A 13,392-nucleotide genomic window follows, 5' to 3' on the forward strand; every position below is an offset into this window, starting at 1 on the left:
CCCATGTGCAAACATTGCTGCACTCAATTCAGGCATGTCTGCATCCAACATAAACATTCTGCCCTTCTTCTTTCCTTTCACTATCAAGTGACCTTTATTTTTCATATCCTCAACAAAGCATCCATGAGAATTAAATCTGACCTGTAAGCCCTACTCAACCATTTGACCAACAGAAACCAGATTCTTAGTGATATTCGAAACATGAAATACATCTGACAGGTATTTCTTTTTTCCATCTTGCATAGACAAAGGAATATTTCCAATCTGCACAATAGGATGTGTAGTATCATCACCAGTCTCCACAAATCCTAATTTTTCCATTTTCCTTGCATCCTGCATCCATTCTGCATGACCTGTCATGTGGTTTGACGCACCTGAGTCAACATACCACACTTCGTTGCTTTCTTCTGTACTTGTCACAGAATTGTTCATGTGCTGCACCATAAACAAATGCTCATTTCTGTCATCACCCTGTCTACTAGAAGATGTATAATTCCCTTGTTGCAATTTTCCATTCATGATGTCATTCTACTTTTTATAGCAGTCTTTAGCCATATGACCCATTTTACCACAGTAGTAGCATTCAACATTGCTGTTTGCATTTTGGCCTCTTTGCCATCCACCACGACCTCTTTGGCTCCCCCTGCCTCTAGAGTTACCACATCCTCCTCCATAGGACTGGTTTTCTTGAGTTTGCCGCATATTCTGATTTCTACCACGACCTCCAGATCGGCCTCCTCTACCTCTGCCTCTACCTCTTCCAGCATTTGAGTAGAAGACAGTTTTTTTTTAAGTTCCTCCTGAAGAAGATGCACCACCATTTCTCTGCTCCTCAGAAATCAGAAGAGCAATCAACTCCTCAAAATCAGGAAATCTTTCATGGACGGAAATGGATGTTCGGAACTGTGCATAATCCTTTCCTAGACCATTTAAGGTCACAAAAACTAAATCATCATCTTCCACTGGCGACCCAATGGAAGCAAGTGCATCTGTAATCTTCTTCACCTTCATGTGGTAGTCATTGATGCTCATACTTTCTCTTTGCACATTGTGCAACTCTTGCTTGAGCTGCATTTTCCTGGCTTGCGTATTTGTGCTATACATTTTTGATAGAGTATCCCATGCCTCCTTTAGCGTACTTGCATCCTGAATATGCACAATCATAGAGTCTGAAATATTAATTGGCATCCAGTACATAACTTTTCTAGCTCTCTCATGCCATCCTTTAAATGCCTGCATTTGCTGTTTATTGGGAACATCAGGAAGAACTGGTTCTTCTTCATTTCCTGCAACGAATTCCCAATATCCTTTTCCCATAAGGAAATTTGTCATTCTAAACTTCCATGCTTGGAAGTTGTTATTGTCAAGCTTTTCAGTGACAATCTGTGAAAGAGAATCAGATGCCATTACAGAACACTGCAAAGAATTCTGTCACTGCAAAAAACACAGCTTCAGCCTCACACGAGCAAATCTGCAAAACTGACAAAAGTGGTATTTGACCACACAGTCACTTTCTAGTGATGATTTTACATCAACATGCAACAAGGATGATTCTGTAACTCCCAATGTCTTTGCGCACAGGCATACGATGCAATTTCTACGGTAACTTTTCACCGACCTGTAGAACAGTGATCGTAGAGCAAAAAATAGGGCCTTTTCCTGAGTGTGTGCCGAAAACTTCCACCTCCAAAACAGGCCCCAAAATGGCCTCGAATCAAAAAAACAGGGCAACCCAGGGCTAAAGCCCTATCCCGCAGCATATATTGCCCTCCTACTACACCGCGAAGGGCGTCTTAATCTGAGACAATGTACTCTTGCACTTTCCGAATGTGCTACCTGCAAAGACTTGCTCCCAAACTCAAAAAATGAAAGCAACACTGGTCCTCTTACCAGAACACCGCGAACTTGGTTTGCTTTCTTGAGCTCCTTACCACGAACCAGGCTCTGATACCATGTCAAGATTGTGGGAGAGAAGGAAGGAGTCTCACTTGTAGCTTTCTCACTTACAAAATGGGGGAATACACACAAAGGTGGAGGCTGAAAACAGTTTTCCTCTTCTTAGTTGTGTAAGCCAAAAAAACTCAAGTATAGAGAAATAGAAGAACCCTATATATGGGTCTCAAATCAAACTCAACTAACTAAGGTGGCATACTAACTGAGCCACGAACTAGAGTAGATAAGGATAGCTGTCATCTAGCTATTATTCATGGGCGGTGTACCAACTGCATCTGCAGCTAACAAGTCGGTGACATAAATGCACAACGGTCACCCTGGCATATCACGAGTGGAGCTCGATATCTCAACAGAGCCCAATTGTTTTGAGGGTGCTATTGGTCATGCTCATTGGGATGCAGGAATGGATAAGGAGATGGCTACATTAGAAGCCAATAAGACTTGGGATGTGGTACCTTTTCCTGAGAGCAAGAAAGCTATTGGCTATAAGTGGGTTTACAAAATTAAGCATAATGCAAATGGTTTGATTAGTAGGTATAAGGCTAGACTAGTTGCAAAAGGCTATACTCAACATGCATAGATTATGAAGAGACATTCAACCCAATTGCTAGGATGGCAATTGTTAGATGTGTGATTACTTTGGTAGCAGCCAAAGGTTGGAATATGTAGCAAATGGATGTCAAGAATGTCTTCTTGCATGGTGAATTGCAAGAAGAGGTGTATGTGAAGCAACCAATAGGTTATGAGGATTTAGAGAATCCCACATATGTGTGCAAGTTAAAGAAAGTGCTCTATTACCTGAAGCAAGCTCCTAGAGCATGGTCTAACAAGATCAAAGAGTATCTTGTCAACGTTGGCTTTTATGTTTCTGATTTTGACCACTCATTTTATGTGAGAAAGGGAGATGTAGGCTTAGTCATCATAGTTATCTATGTGGATGACTTGATTATTACAAGTGACAGTGACAGTGAGATTGCTAAAGTTAAGGACTTTTTGAAGAAGAAGTTTGAGATGAAGGATTTGGGTGAGTTGCGATAGCATGTAATCCTCTTTCAGTACCATTGGAGCAAAATGTGAAGTTGAGTGCTGATATTGGGGATGAGATAGAAGATCCTACTATGTTTAGGAGGATAGTAGGGAGTTTGATTTACACGACTATCACAAGGCAAGACTTGAGCTATAATGTTGGCCTCGTCAATCAGTTTATGGAGATGCCTAGAAAGACTTATTTGGATGCAGTTAAATGCATATTGAGGTATGTGAAGTCCACTTTACATTATGGAATTTTTTATGAGACAAATAAGGATGTACATGTGTTGGGATACATAGATGCAGATTGGGCTAGCAACATGTCAGACAAAAGATCTACTAGTGGATTCATGTTTTCCCTTGGTAGTATAGCAGTTACATGGAGCAACAAAAAAGCAACCTGCAATTGCTTTATCAAGTACAAAGAGGCTAAGTATAGAGATGTTGCTATGGCAACATGTGAAGTGGTATGGCTACAAAAGTTATTGGGTGATTTGGATGTGCAAGGAGATGGTTCATTTCATTGTGACAACATGAGCAACATACAACTGGCTAGAAACCCAATGTTTCATGCTAAGACAAAACACATTGAGGTGCACTACCACCTTGTGAGAGAGAAGGTACTTGCAGGAGAGATTGACTTGGCATATGTCAGCACACACAGGATCAGATAGCTAACATTTTCACAAAGGCATTGAGTGCAAAGGAGCTTCGAAAGTTTCCAAACTTACTTGGAGTTACAAAAATACAATTGAGCTTGAGGGGGAGTGTTTAGATGGCAAGCTCAACACGTGCAGACATTGATGATGGACCGCCTAGCTAGATGGGTCTGCACGTCTACACTTAGTATGTCGATGGTCATTATGATCATCACATGGCCACTAACTTATCACTTATTATATTTAGTTTGTTACACTTACCTACAGTTGGCATAGTTATAGTACCAATCAATTAGTATAGTCAATTAGGCACTGTTTAACTTAGTAGGCCACTTTTCTTTATGTGTATCTTATCTATACTTTGTGTACATTGTATTGTGTGTGGAAGAAGAAGGAAAAAACTAGCAAGAAAACATATTGGCCTCCATCTCTCTTCTTGTGTTCTTAAGTGAGCTTTCTCTTGTGTGTATGGTGTGTGTTTGGTATAGCAACTCAAGCAAGTCCCCCCACCACGCGATTCTTGACAATTTATAAGTCACACAATGAGGTTATCTCTATACTTGAATTTAATGATTTGCATTATAAATAGGTCTTTCAAAGTAGAAAATCGCAAATCTCACTTGCATCTAACCTTGCAAAGCACATATGTTTCTTCTCATTGAGGTAAGACCCAGAAGCTTATGCCTTGTTTTAGTCAATGATGGGTCATTCCCCCACTGTGTACTTGTCTAGTTGTTTGGCTATCAAGAGAGTCTTTGTTTGCTCCTTGTTATTGGACATGACACCCATTCATGTTAACAACATGTTGGCAACATGAGTTCCAACTTATAAGGCATTAGATTTGTCAAGCCATCTCTTTTAAACAAGATCGGTAGTAGAGTCATTCAATGAACTTGCAAGTCCTACGTTAAGTGCCAACCTTCTTATGTCATTTATTTCATGCTACATATTATCTCTTTCCTACTGAGTGGATATTGTTAGATGCATAAGTTTGTGGAGTGTGTCCTTCCTTTGATCAACTAGCATTTTGTATTATTTTCCTACGTCCATTTTGGTTAGCTCACTAGAGTCTAATTTTGTGGTAGCATGGAAATTGCCCAAGGACTTGTGCAACTCCCTAAGCATGTTTTACAAAACTTGTTCATTTTCCATGTTGAGAGTTACATGTCTCTACCTAGGCTTGTCCTATGAGTCAGATTATCCTCTTGATTGAAAGGGATATGGGTGTAAGTGTGAGCTCTACTTCCCTCAAAGCTATGCTCAAGAGTTGTTGGTTGGTTCTTATCAAAGATCGAGGTCTCCCAACAATCTTGCAAGTGCATCTTTGTGTTGTTTTAGTCTTAACTTACTCGATTCTACAAGTCTGATGCATATCCCCTATGAAATTTAGTCTACTTTTTGCTTTCCCATTTTTGGTTTGTGTGTGATGCTTTCCACTTGTGTTTGACTTTCTCCCTTAGTTGGTCGTCATCAATAGATCTTGGTGTCTATAGCAATTCAAGCACTCATGAACTCCAAGTTCAATACCCTATAGTGTGTACTCGTGCTCAAGTAGGCTTTTGTCTTTCAAAACAATGTGTACATGTAATGCTCAAACAAGTTTTCAAAGCATAGTTGGTGAATTACTCACAACACTTTGGGTTCAACCATGTTTCTCAATCAAGACCCCTAGCTTAAGTGTTTATGGATGTGGCTTAAAGGAAAGTACCTAAGGTTTATAGGTGTGTCTAAGTTCCCAATGCAAAATACTGATTGAGTGGAGTTGGTCAACTTTAATTGATGGTGTCTATGTGGAGATAGGGAGTTATAAGAGTGTGTATGCTCTAAGTGGGGTCCAAAATTGTACGCATAAGTTCTCTCATTCAACAACCCACATACTTGCCGAAAATGGAAGATGAGACTCAAGAAATTGGTTTTGGAGATTCAACAAATAGAATTCTGTTGCAGAGCATATGCATGATAGGGAGATATCAACATGCATGAGCTTGCAATGAAAGAAAAATATATGAACATGTTAAAACCACTCATCTTTGAGAGCCATTCCACAATATGTCATTGAAAAGTTCTCCAGTGTGCAAATCTAGAGTGGCACTTGTCTCATCATACTAGCCTCTCTATGCATAGCTCCCTATGATGTTGCCAATGCTTGCTATCTCAAAAGGCACTCTAGAAAGCACGACCAATAGTCTGTCTCTCAACAACGATCCTAGCCTGTGTGTGTGTGTGTGTGTGTGAGTGAGTGAGAGAGAGAGAGGGGGGGGGGGGGGGGGGGGGGGGATGGAGTGTTTCCTCATTGGTCTTGCATGGAACAATCATCATGCTAGACTATGCATTATGAATTAATTGGTTGATCCCTGTGCTACAATTGGGGGTAAATAGACACATGGTAAGGGAAGCACTAAGTTGTATTGTGCCTCTTCAAAAAATAAATGTCTTTTGATAAAAATTTTGAGAAAAATCAAAGTGAAAATCACATGTTGACTTTCTCCCCATAGGGAGGGTGATGTGGCACACCTGCCCATATGGTTGCTTGCCTCAATTTTTTAATTTAGGGGGGCAAATGGTGTGTGTAAAGCTAGGTGTTCCACCATAGGCCCCTTTATCCTATACAAAATATCATATATTTTAGCTGAAAATTTGCCTCCTACATTAAAGAATTTCAGGAGAGAAATTTACTCAAACTTCCGAACTCTTGGTTTTTGATCAACAAACCATTCACCCTGTCACAGGCCAACGACAAATTTGAATGCGCGTTTGAGGCTTTGGGAGCATGTCAAGCGGAGCGGATGCTGGAGCTGCCAGACATTGTTTTGGAGGATCTCAAACGAGAATTGCTGAAATGCAGGCGGAGCAAGAGTCTCTCTCATGCCAGGCGGCTCCACGCTTACATGCGCCAGCAGCAGCTGGAGACCCACCCTGTCCTTGGCAACCACCTAGTGCCAGCCCTGGTCGACTGCAGGGCATTGGCCGATGCACAGCGCGTCTTCGACATGTTGCCCTATCGGAACGAGTTCTCTTGGAGCTCCCTCATCTCTGGCTACATCGACAATTCAGAGTTCCAGCGCGCATTCGACCTTTACGGCGTCATGCAGGAAAATCAGGTGCACCCGACTGCATACACGTTCCTAATCCTTCTCCGAGCGTGCACAAGGTTGAAAGATGCAGAAAGAGGTCAGGCAATCCATGATCAAATCATTAGAGAGGGTTTGGATCGAAACCTTTTTATCAGCAATACGCTCATGGATATGTATGCCAAATCTGCCTTGCTTGTTGAAGCACACAATGTGTTCAACTCCTTGCCTGCACGAGATGTAGTCTCATGGAATGCACTGATTGCAGGGTATGCTGAACATGGATCATGTGAGGAGGTGTCGCAATGTTTCGAACGAATGCAACTTGAGGGTATTTCTCCCAATGCTGTAACAATCCTAAGTAGGTTGAAAGCTTGTGGAATGATTGCAATGCTGCAAACGGTCCTAGAGATCCATGGTGAAATAATTAGAAGGGGATTGGAAATAGAGCTACATGTGGGCAACACATTGGTGGATACATACGCCAAGTGTGGTGCACTTGCAGAAGCACACCATGTGTTTAAGGCATTGCCATCTCAAGATGTCATCTCTTGGGCTGCACTGGTTTCAGGATATGCTGAACATGGGTTTGAACTGGAATTTAGAGGTTGTCTTGAACAAATGCACCTGGATCATAGGTCTGTGGACGTCATAACATTCATCCGATGCTTGAAAGCTTGTGCTACCCTGCAAGTGTTGGGAGTGGGCCGAGACATACATGCTACAATCAAAAGGTCAGGATTAGAAAAAGATATTTTGATATGTAACACCTTAATAGACATGTATGCTAAATGTGGTTCACTTTCTGAAGCACGTGAAGTGTTTGACAATAATGATTGTCGAGATACAGTTACATGGAATTCTCTCATTGCAGGATATACTGATAATGGTGCTGCTGATGAAGCACTACGATTATTTGGGCAGATGGAGCTGGAGGGTGCATCTCCGACTAGTGTCACATTTGCATGCAGCTTAAAAGCTTGTGGCAACACAGGAGATATTGAAAAAGGTCAGTTTTTATGTTCTAAGGTTGTTATGAGGGGATTAGAAAGAGGTATTGTTGTTGGCTGCTCAATTGTAGATATGTATACTAAGTGTGGCTTCCTTTCAGAAGCACAGGATACGTTTGATCAGCTGCCAGGTCGAAATGTGATTACATGGACTGCACTTATTGCAGGATATGCTGAACATGGTGCTGGTCATTTAGCATTGAAGTATTTTAATCAGATGCAGCTTGAAAGTGTGTATCCAAATGCTAGTACATTTGCCTGCAGCTTGAAAGCATGTGGCATCATTGGAGATCTAGAAACAGGGAGAGAACTTCATATTGAAGTTGTAAAAAGGGGATTTGAAAGAGATATTTGTGTAGCCAATACATTACTAGACATGTATGCCAAATGTGGGTCCCTTGAAGATGGGCAGGAGATTTTTGAAAGCCTCCCTGTACAAGATGTTGTGTCATGGACTGCTATGATACATGGATGTGTTGCAATCCCCGAGGCTAACACGGCTGTAGAACCTAATACTTACATGTATGTTGCTTTATTGAAAGCGTGCACTAAGTTGAACGATGCAGAGAGAGGCCAAGGACTATACATTCAGATTGTTCACAAAGCATTGGAAGAGGATCCCTTTATTGGCAATGCTCTGGTGGATATGTATGGGAAATGTGGCTTTCTTTTGGAAGCCCGCCAAGTGTTTGACAGGTTTCCTGCACGTGATGCAGTTTCTTGGAATACATTAATCACAGCATACTTCGAGCATGGGCTTGTCAATGAAGCATTGAGATGCTTTCAGGAGATGCAGCTGGCCAAAGTGTGTCCAGCTGTTGTAACATTCACATGCATCTTGAAAGCTTGTGGTGCAATGGGAGCTCTCGAAATGGGCTGGATTTTACACACGGATATAACGAACAGAAGGTTGGAAGATCACCTTGAGCTGGGGAATGCATTGATAGATATGTACATCAAATGTGCTTCCCTTGCAGAAGGACGGAGAGTATTTGATAAATTGCGTGTTCGAGATGTTGTATCTTGGAATACATTAATAAGAGGGTATGGAGAGAACCATGATGGTGACATGGCCATTCAGTTGTTCGAGGAGATGCAAGAGCAGGGTTTGAAACCGAGTGCTGTTACATTCACATGTCTACTTGCTGCATGTAGTCAAGGAAGTTTGGTTATAAAGGGTCAAAATTATTTCCAGGCAATGAGAGGAGAATATGGTGTGAATCCACTGGCAGATCATTATGCCTGTGTGGTTGATCTCTTGGCAAGGTCAGGTCAAATTGAGGAGGCAGAGAGATTTATTGCAGCCATGCAGAGTAATCTTCCTGAAGATGCTCTGACAGCTCTACTCAGTGCCTGTAAATCTCACGGGGAACTGAAACTGGGACGGAAATGCTTTAAGCAGCTGTCCAGGTGAATCAAGAAGATGCTGCGGCATACTTGCTGATGGCAGGTATTTGCACAAGTCGTTGCAGGTGGAATGATGCAACTAGAGTAGAGGATCTGTGGAAATCATGCAAGTGCCATGAAAAAGCTTGCAAGTGCAAGATTAGAGGTGAATACAAAGGTGTATGAGTTTGTGGTTGGTAGCAGCCAAAGCAATAGCACATCGACAATGTTAGAAACTGTGAGTTTGAGAATGACCAATATTGGATACATGCCAGATTTAGAGTTGGCAGTAACACATAACATATATTTGTAGTCAAGGGAAGGAAATACTCTTTTGAGCTTGTGATGAAGAAGTTGTTTGTATCAGCTTTCGTGTCTCTTTTCCTCTTCTGCTGTGTGTTTGATGTGTTATGAAGATCGGCTATTCAATTGAAGCCTTTAAGTTATCTCTCCCTGCATTATTACTGACCAAAATTGTGGCTACTTTTTCTGCACATTTACGCTGCTTTGATTGTGGTGATTGCTGCTCGCTTGGGCCCTGCTGCTCCAAGATATGTTCAAACCTGTTTGTGGCTGTTGTTTGTAACTTGCTTGGGTTCCATAGGTGTGAATTTTTGTTGGCATCAGATGTACTATTATCAGTGATGATTTTGCAGTGCTGTTGAAAACGTTCAGGCTACTGCTGTTCAGAGTTGCGTTTGAGGTTTGTGGTGAATGCAGCAATTTGAGTTTTGCTGCTGCCCAGTGCAGATTCTAGTCCTGGACACCTTGTTGATCAAGAACGGAGAAGCCTCATCATCCTTTCATATTGGCAAAGTGAGTTTTGGCTTATTGATGGAGAATTGAGAGGCTGAAGTGATGCAAGTCATAGATGCCTGGATTGAGGTCTATGTGATTGCCATAAGAGTTGAATTGCGGAGAGCCTGGCTGCTATGAAATGGTGCCTTCTTTGCAGCATGGTAGGTGCTGCAAGCTTCAATTGGAATGTGCATTAGCAGATAATTTGGGGACTTTCTGTATGCATTAGGATTTACTATCATGGACTAGGGTTTTGTATACATTTGGTATTTATAGGAACCCTAACCCTATTGTAAACCAGGCCGTAACCCTGACTGCATAGTGACAGAATCTATCATATGATGGATTATGATGTGACAAATGAGGTGTCAAATGAAGAGGATTCTTTTGGGAGATATTATGATGACATGCCAATCATGTGACAGCAAGATGAGAAGCATGGCAATAGACTATCTCATGGAGTCATGGTGGAGCACACATTCATGTGCCTAGAATTTTCTCTTTTGGTATGGTGTATGCTTGCTGAATTTGTATTCAGATCTATTCTTGTTGACTCAAGCGTTGATACTTTGTGTTTCTGTACTAAGAGCAAGCATTTCTAGGAGGTTTATGTTCTAAGAAGGCTGAAAGATTTGAAAACAGGGAAGTAGTTGTTGGAGAGATCTTGCTGAATTGTGCACCATGCTAGGAGACTTTTCCATTTTTTGGAGAAGTTTGGAAATGTGATGGATAGGTTGGAGCTAGAGAAAGCATCCTGTCCATGATTGCATGGAACTCCAAATCAGTCTCTATAGACATGTTAACGTGCAATACCTACACAAACACAAAAGCAACCCCCTCTGACTGTGAAAACGTAGCCTTCTAGGATTGATTTCTCCGCTGCCCAAACCTTCTTCACTCGTCGGAGGCGATGAAAAGGTAAAATCTGCAATGGAAGGCCTCAAACGCAACCTTCCTCCCCTTCGAACAGCAATAACCTGCAGCAAATTCACCGATTAGACTCCTTTCCTGCACACCCACGCTTGCTTCAGTCTTGATCCAATGCACAACCCTCCTGCTTGCCCTCAAAACCTGGAAACATAGCCTTGTGTCACGCTGAAAACTCCTCTTCAGATAGGTTCAGTCCTCAGTCAGTCCATCTTCGCCACTCTGATACCATGTTAGAGTGTAGCGATGTGGAAGCATAGGACAAAGACTGAGAGAGAGTGAACATAGAGAGAAGAGAGAGAGAGAGAGAGAAAAAGAGACAGTGTAAACACAGAAAATCTGTGTTGTAGTATACTGTATAAGAGTGCAGAAATACACAAGGGGACAGAGGAAATATCTATGTATGTCTCCGACTTGATGACCTCGATCTCCATTAGCCCGAGCACAGTCTGTCTCAGCCAACAGATATTCAAGATCAGAATCCGAAATCACTGAATAAAATGATAATAAAGTGTGCCACAAGAACCGGCTATAAATAGCCAAGAAATAATAAATAACATCATCAGGTCGACTGCATTAAATGCAGTCGACTACAGAAAACTGGTCGACTGTGCAGTCCAACTGCACTGTTGACGTGGTGCTTGATGATGTGGCACCTCCTTTGCCGTACTATGTTGACGTGGCACTGACTATCCAGGAAATGACTGGCTAACAGGGAGATCGGACATGTTGGCTACTATACTACCCAAATCTTTGGGAAAGATTCAAGTAGAGATCGACAATGATGGTGATCACAGAAGACACAAAAAGAAAGAAAAGAAGGATTAGGATGATTCCTCATTCGATGAAATGGGGAAGTATAAGCCCTAGGCACCAGAAAAGTACAAAGGAGAAAGGGACTCTATGAGTCTAAATAGATGGATTCGTGAAGTGGATGGATATATGAGGCTACTTAAAGTCTCAAGCAAAAGGAAAGGTTTGGTAGCATCCCAACTATTGAAAGGTGAGGCTTCAAAATGGTTGATGTATGAAAAAGAACAATATAACAGGAAACTATCATGGAATGAGTTACAGAGGCACATGAAGGATTACTTTATACCAAAGAATGAGCCATTCAAAGTTAGATATGAATGGAGAAATCTGAGGCAAACTGTTGGAAGAATGAGGGACTATGTATAGAAATATAGATCTCTAATGCTATAGCTCCCTAACATGGATCACTACAAAGTTACATGGTTTTTTGTATAGGACGCAACCCTAGGCTTGAAGGGAAATAGAAAAAAATAGGTGGCCCAAAGGTTAACAGATTTTGATGGCAAACAAGGAGGGGTGGCAACACCGCTCCTACAAACTCAACATGGTGAAATAGATAGGGTCAAGGATCATTTCAAAGTAATGCACCTGGAAGCAGTGGATGGAATAACAGACAATCCCTCAGCCTAGAGTACAATGATGAAACTTGGTCAGAGTCAACTCTAGTGAATGGTTCTGCTAGCTCTAGAACTACCAACTCAGAAGTGGGTCGAGGGAACTACACAAACATGGGAGGTTATGGAGAGGGAAATAGATACGATCAAGGTAGAGGAAGCTCATTGTCCTGCAATATATGTGGAGGAGCTCACTTTGCTCAAGAATATCCGAGAGGTGCAATAGCCTCCACAAGTAGGTCTAGATTTGCTTATGCACAAGTAAAGATAGAGGGGCCCAAGTCCATTGTTCAAATTAGGAAAATAGAAGATGAAGGCAAGGAGTGGGAAACAAAGGCCAAGGTTGGTGCTGTTGGGGCAAAACCCTCATCGATCGTATTGACTTTCATTCCGAGCATCACCAACATGTTCATTCAGGCTAAGGTGGAGAATCAACCACAACTAATCATGGTGGACACAGTTGCAACTCACAATTTTCTATCGCCTCAAGTAGCCGCTCAATTAGGTGTGAGGCCTATGAGGGTAGAAGGATTGGAGGTGTCATTTGTACAAGGGAAATACCGATATTGTGAATTGGCAAAAGATGTGCTGGTTCAAATTGGGCAATGGCAAGTAAGCTTGAATTTCATAGTGGTCCTGATGGATGATTTTGAAGGCATATTGGGCATGGATTGGATAGACAACCATGTTGTGCAAATATTGGGTCTGAGAAAGAATAAGATCTACTTACAAACCCCACAGGCAGTAGTGTGGGTATCGTACGTTTGCACAAGATACAAGGGCCATAATATGATACCGGTAGGCAATGCAGTGGATGCTAGGTTGGTGGTCATGAAGGTGAGTGATGCAAGGAGTACTCTAAAAGACAGTGCCATGCAAGTATAGGTCCCAAAGGGTTCAGTAAAGGATCTGACACATGAGGAACAAGCTAAGAGCTTACTAGAGATAGAGTTGGAGAAGGATCAGGCTAAAGCAATGAAGACAACTCAAGGAATTCATGAAGAACAAGTGGAGGTTCAATGTCCCATAGAGATTACTGCCAAGCAACTGGAAAAAGAGTTGAAACATGGGGGCCAACTATGGCTTTGTATTATGCAGCTTCTTGAAGAAGAACCGATAGATCATCTAAACA

General features: G+C 41.8%; 1 protein-coding gene across 1 annotated transcript; it reads left to right on the forward strand.

Annotated features, from left to right (window-relative positions):
- The first annotated feature begins 6,338 nt into the window (after positions 1-6,338).
- On the forward strand, positions 6,339-10,652 carry LOC148024858 (pentatricopeptide repeat-containing protein At5g27110-like). The gene is made up of 2 exons (XM_087694526.1): positions 6,339-7,721; positions 7,824-10,652. The coding sequence occupies exons 1-2, from the start codon at positions 6,428-6,430 to the stop codon at positions 9,134-9,136; spliced, it is 2,607 nt and encodes an 868-aa protein (XP_087550652.1). The 5' UTR covers positions 6,339-6,427; the 3' UTR covers positions 9,137-10,652.
- Positions 10,653-13,392: the final 2,740 nt, after the last annotated feature.

This window comes from Lygodium microphyllum, chromosome 15, assembly GCF_053477565.2.
Source record: "Lygodium microphyllum isolate KBCC chromosome 15, Lygodium_microphyllum_v1.1.10, whole genome shotgun sequence".
Lineage (NCBI taxonomy): Eukaryota > Viridiplantae > Streptophyta > Polypodiopsida > Schizaeales > Lygodiaceae > Lygodium > Lygodium microphyllum.

Coding starts and splice junctions, on each gene's coding strand:
- LOC148024858 (XM_087694526.1), top strand. CDS start 6,428: ATGCTGGAGCTGCCAGACATTGTTTTGGAGGATCTCAAACGAGAATTG. Junction 7,722..7,823: donor CACAGGAGATATTGAAAAAG/GTCAGTTTTTAT, acceptor GCTTCCTTTCAG/AAGCACAGGATACGTTTGAT.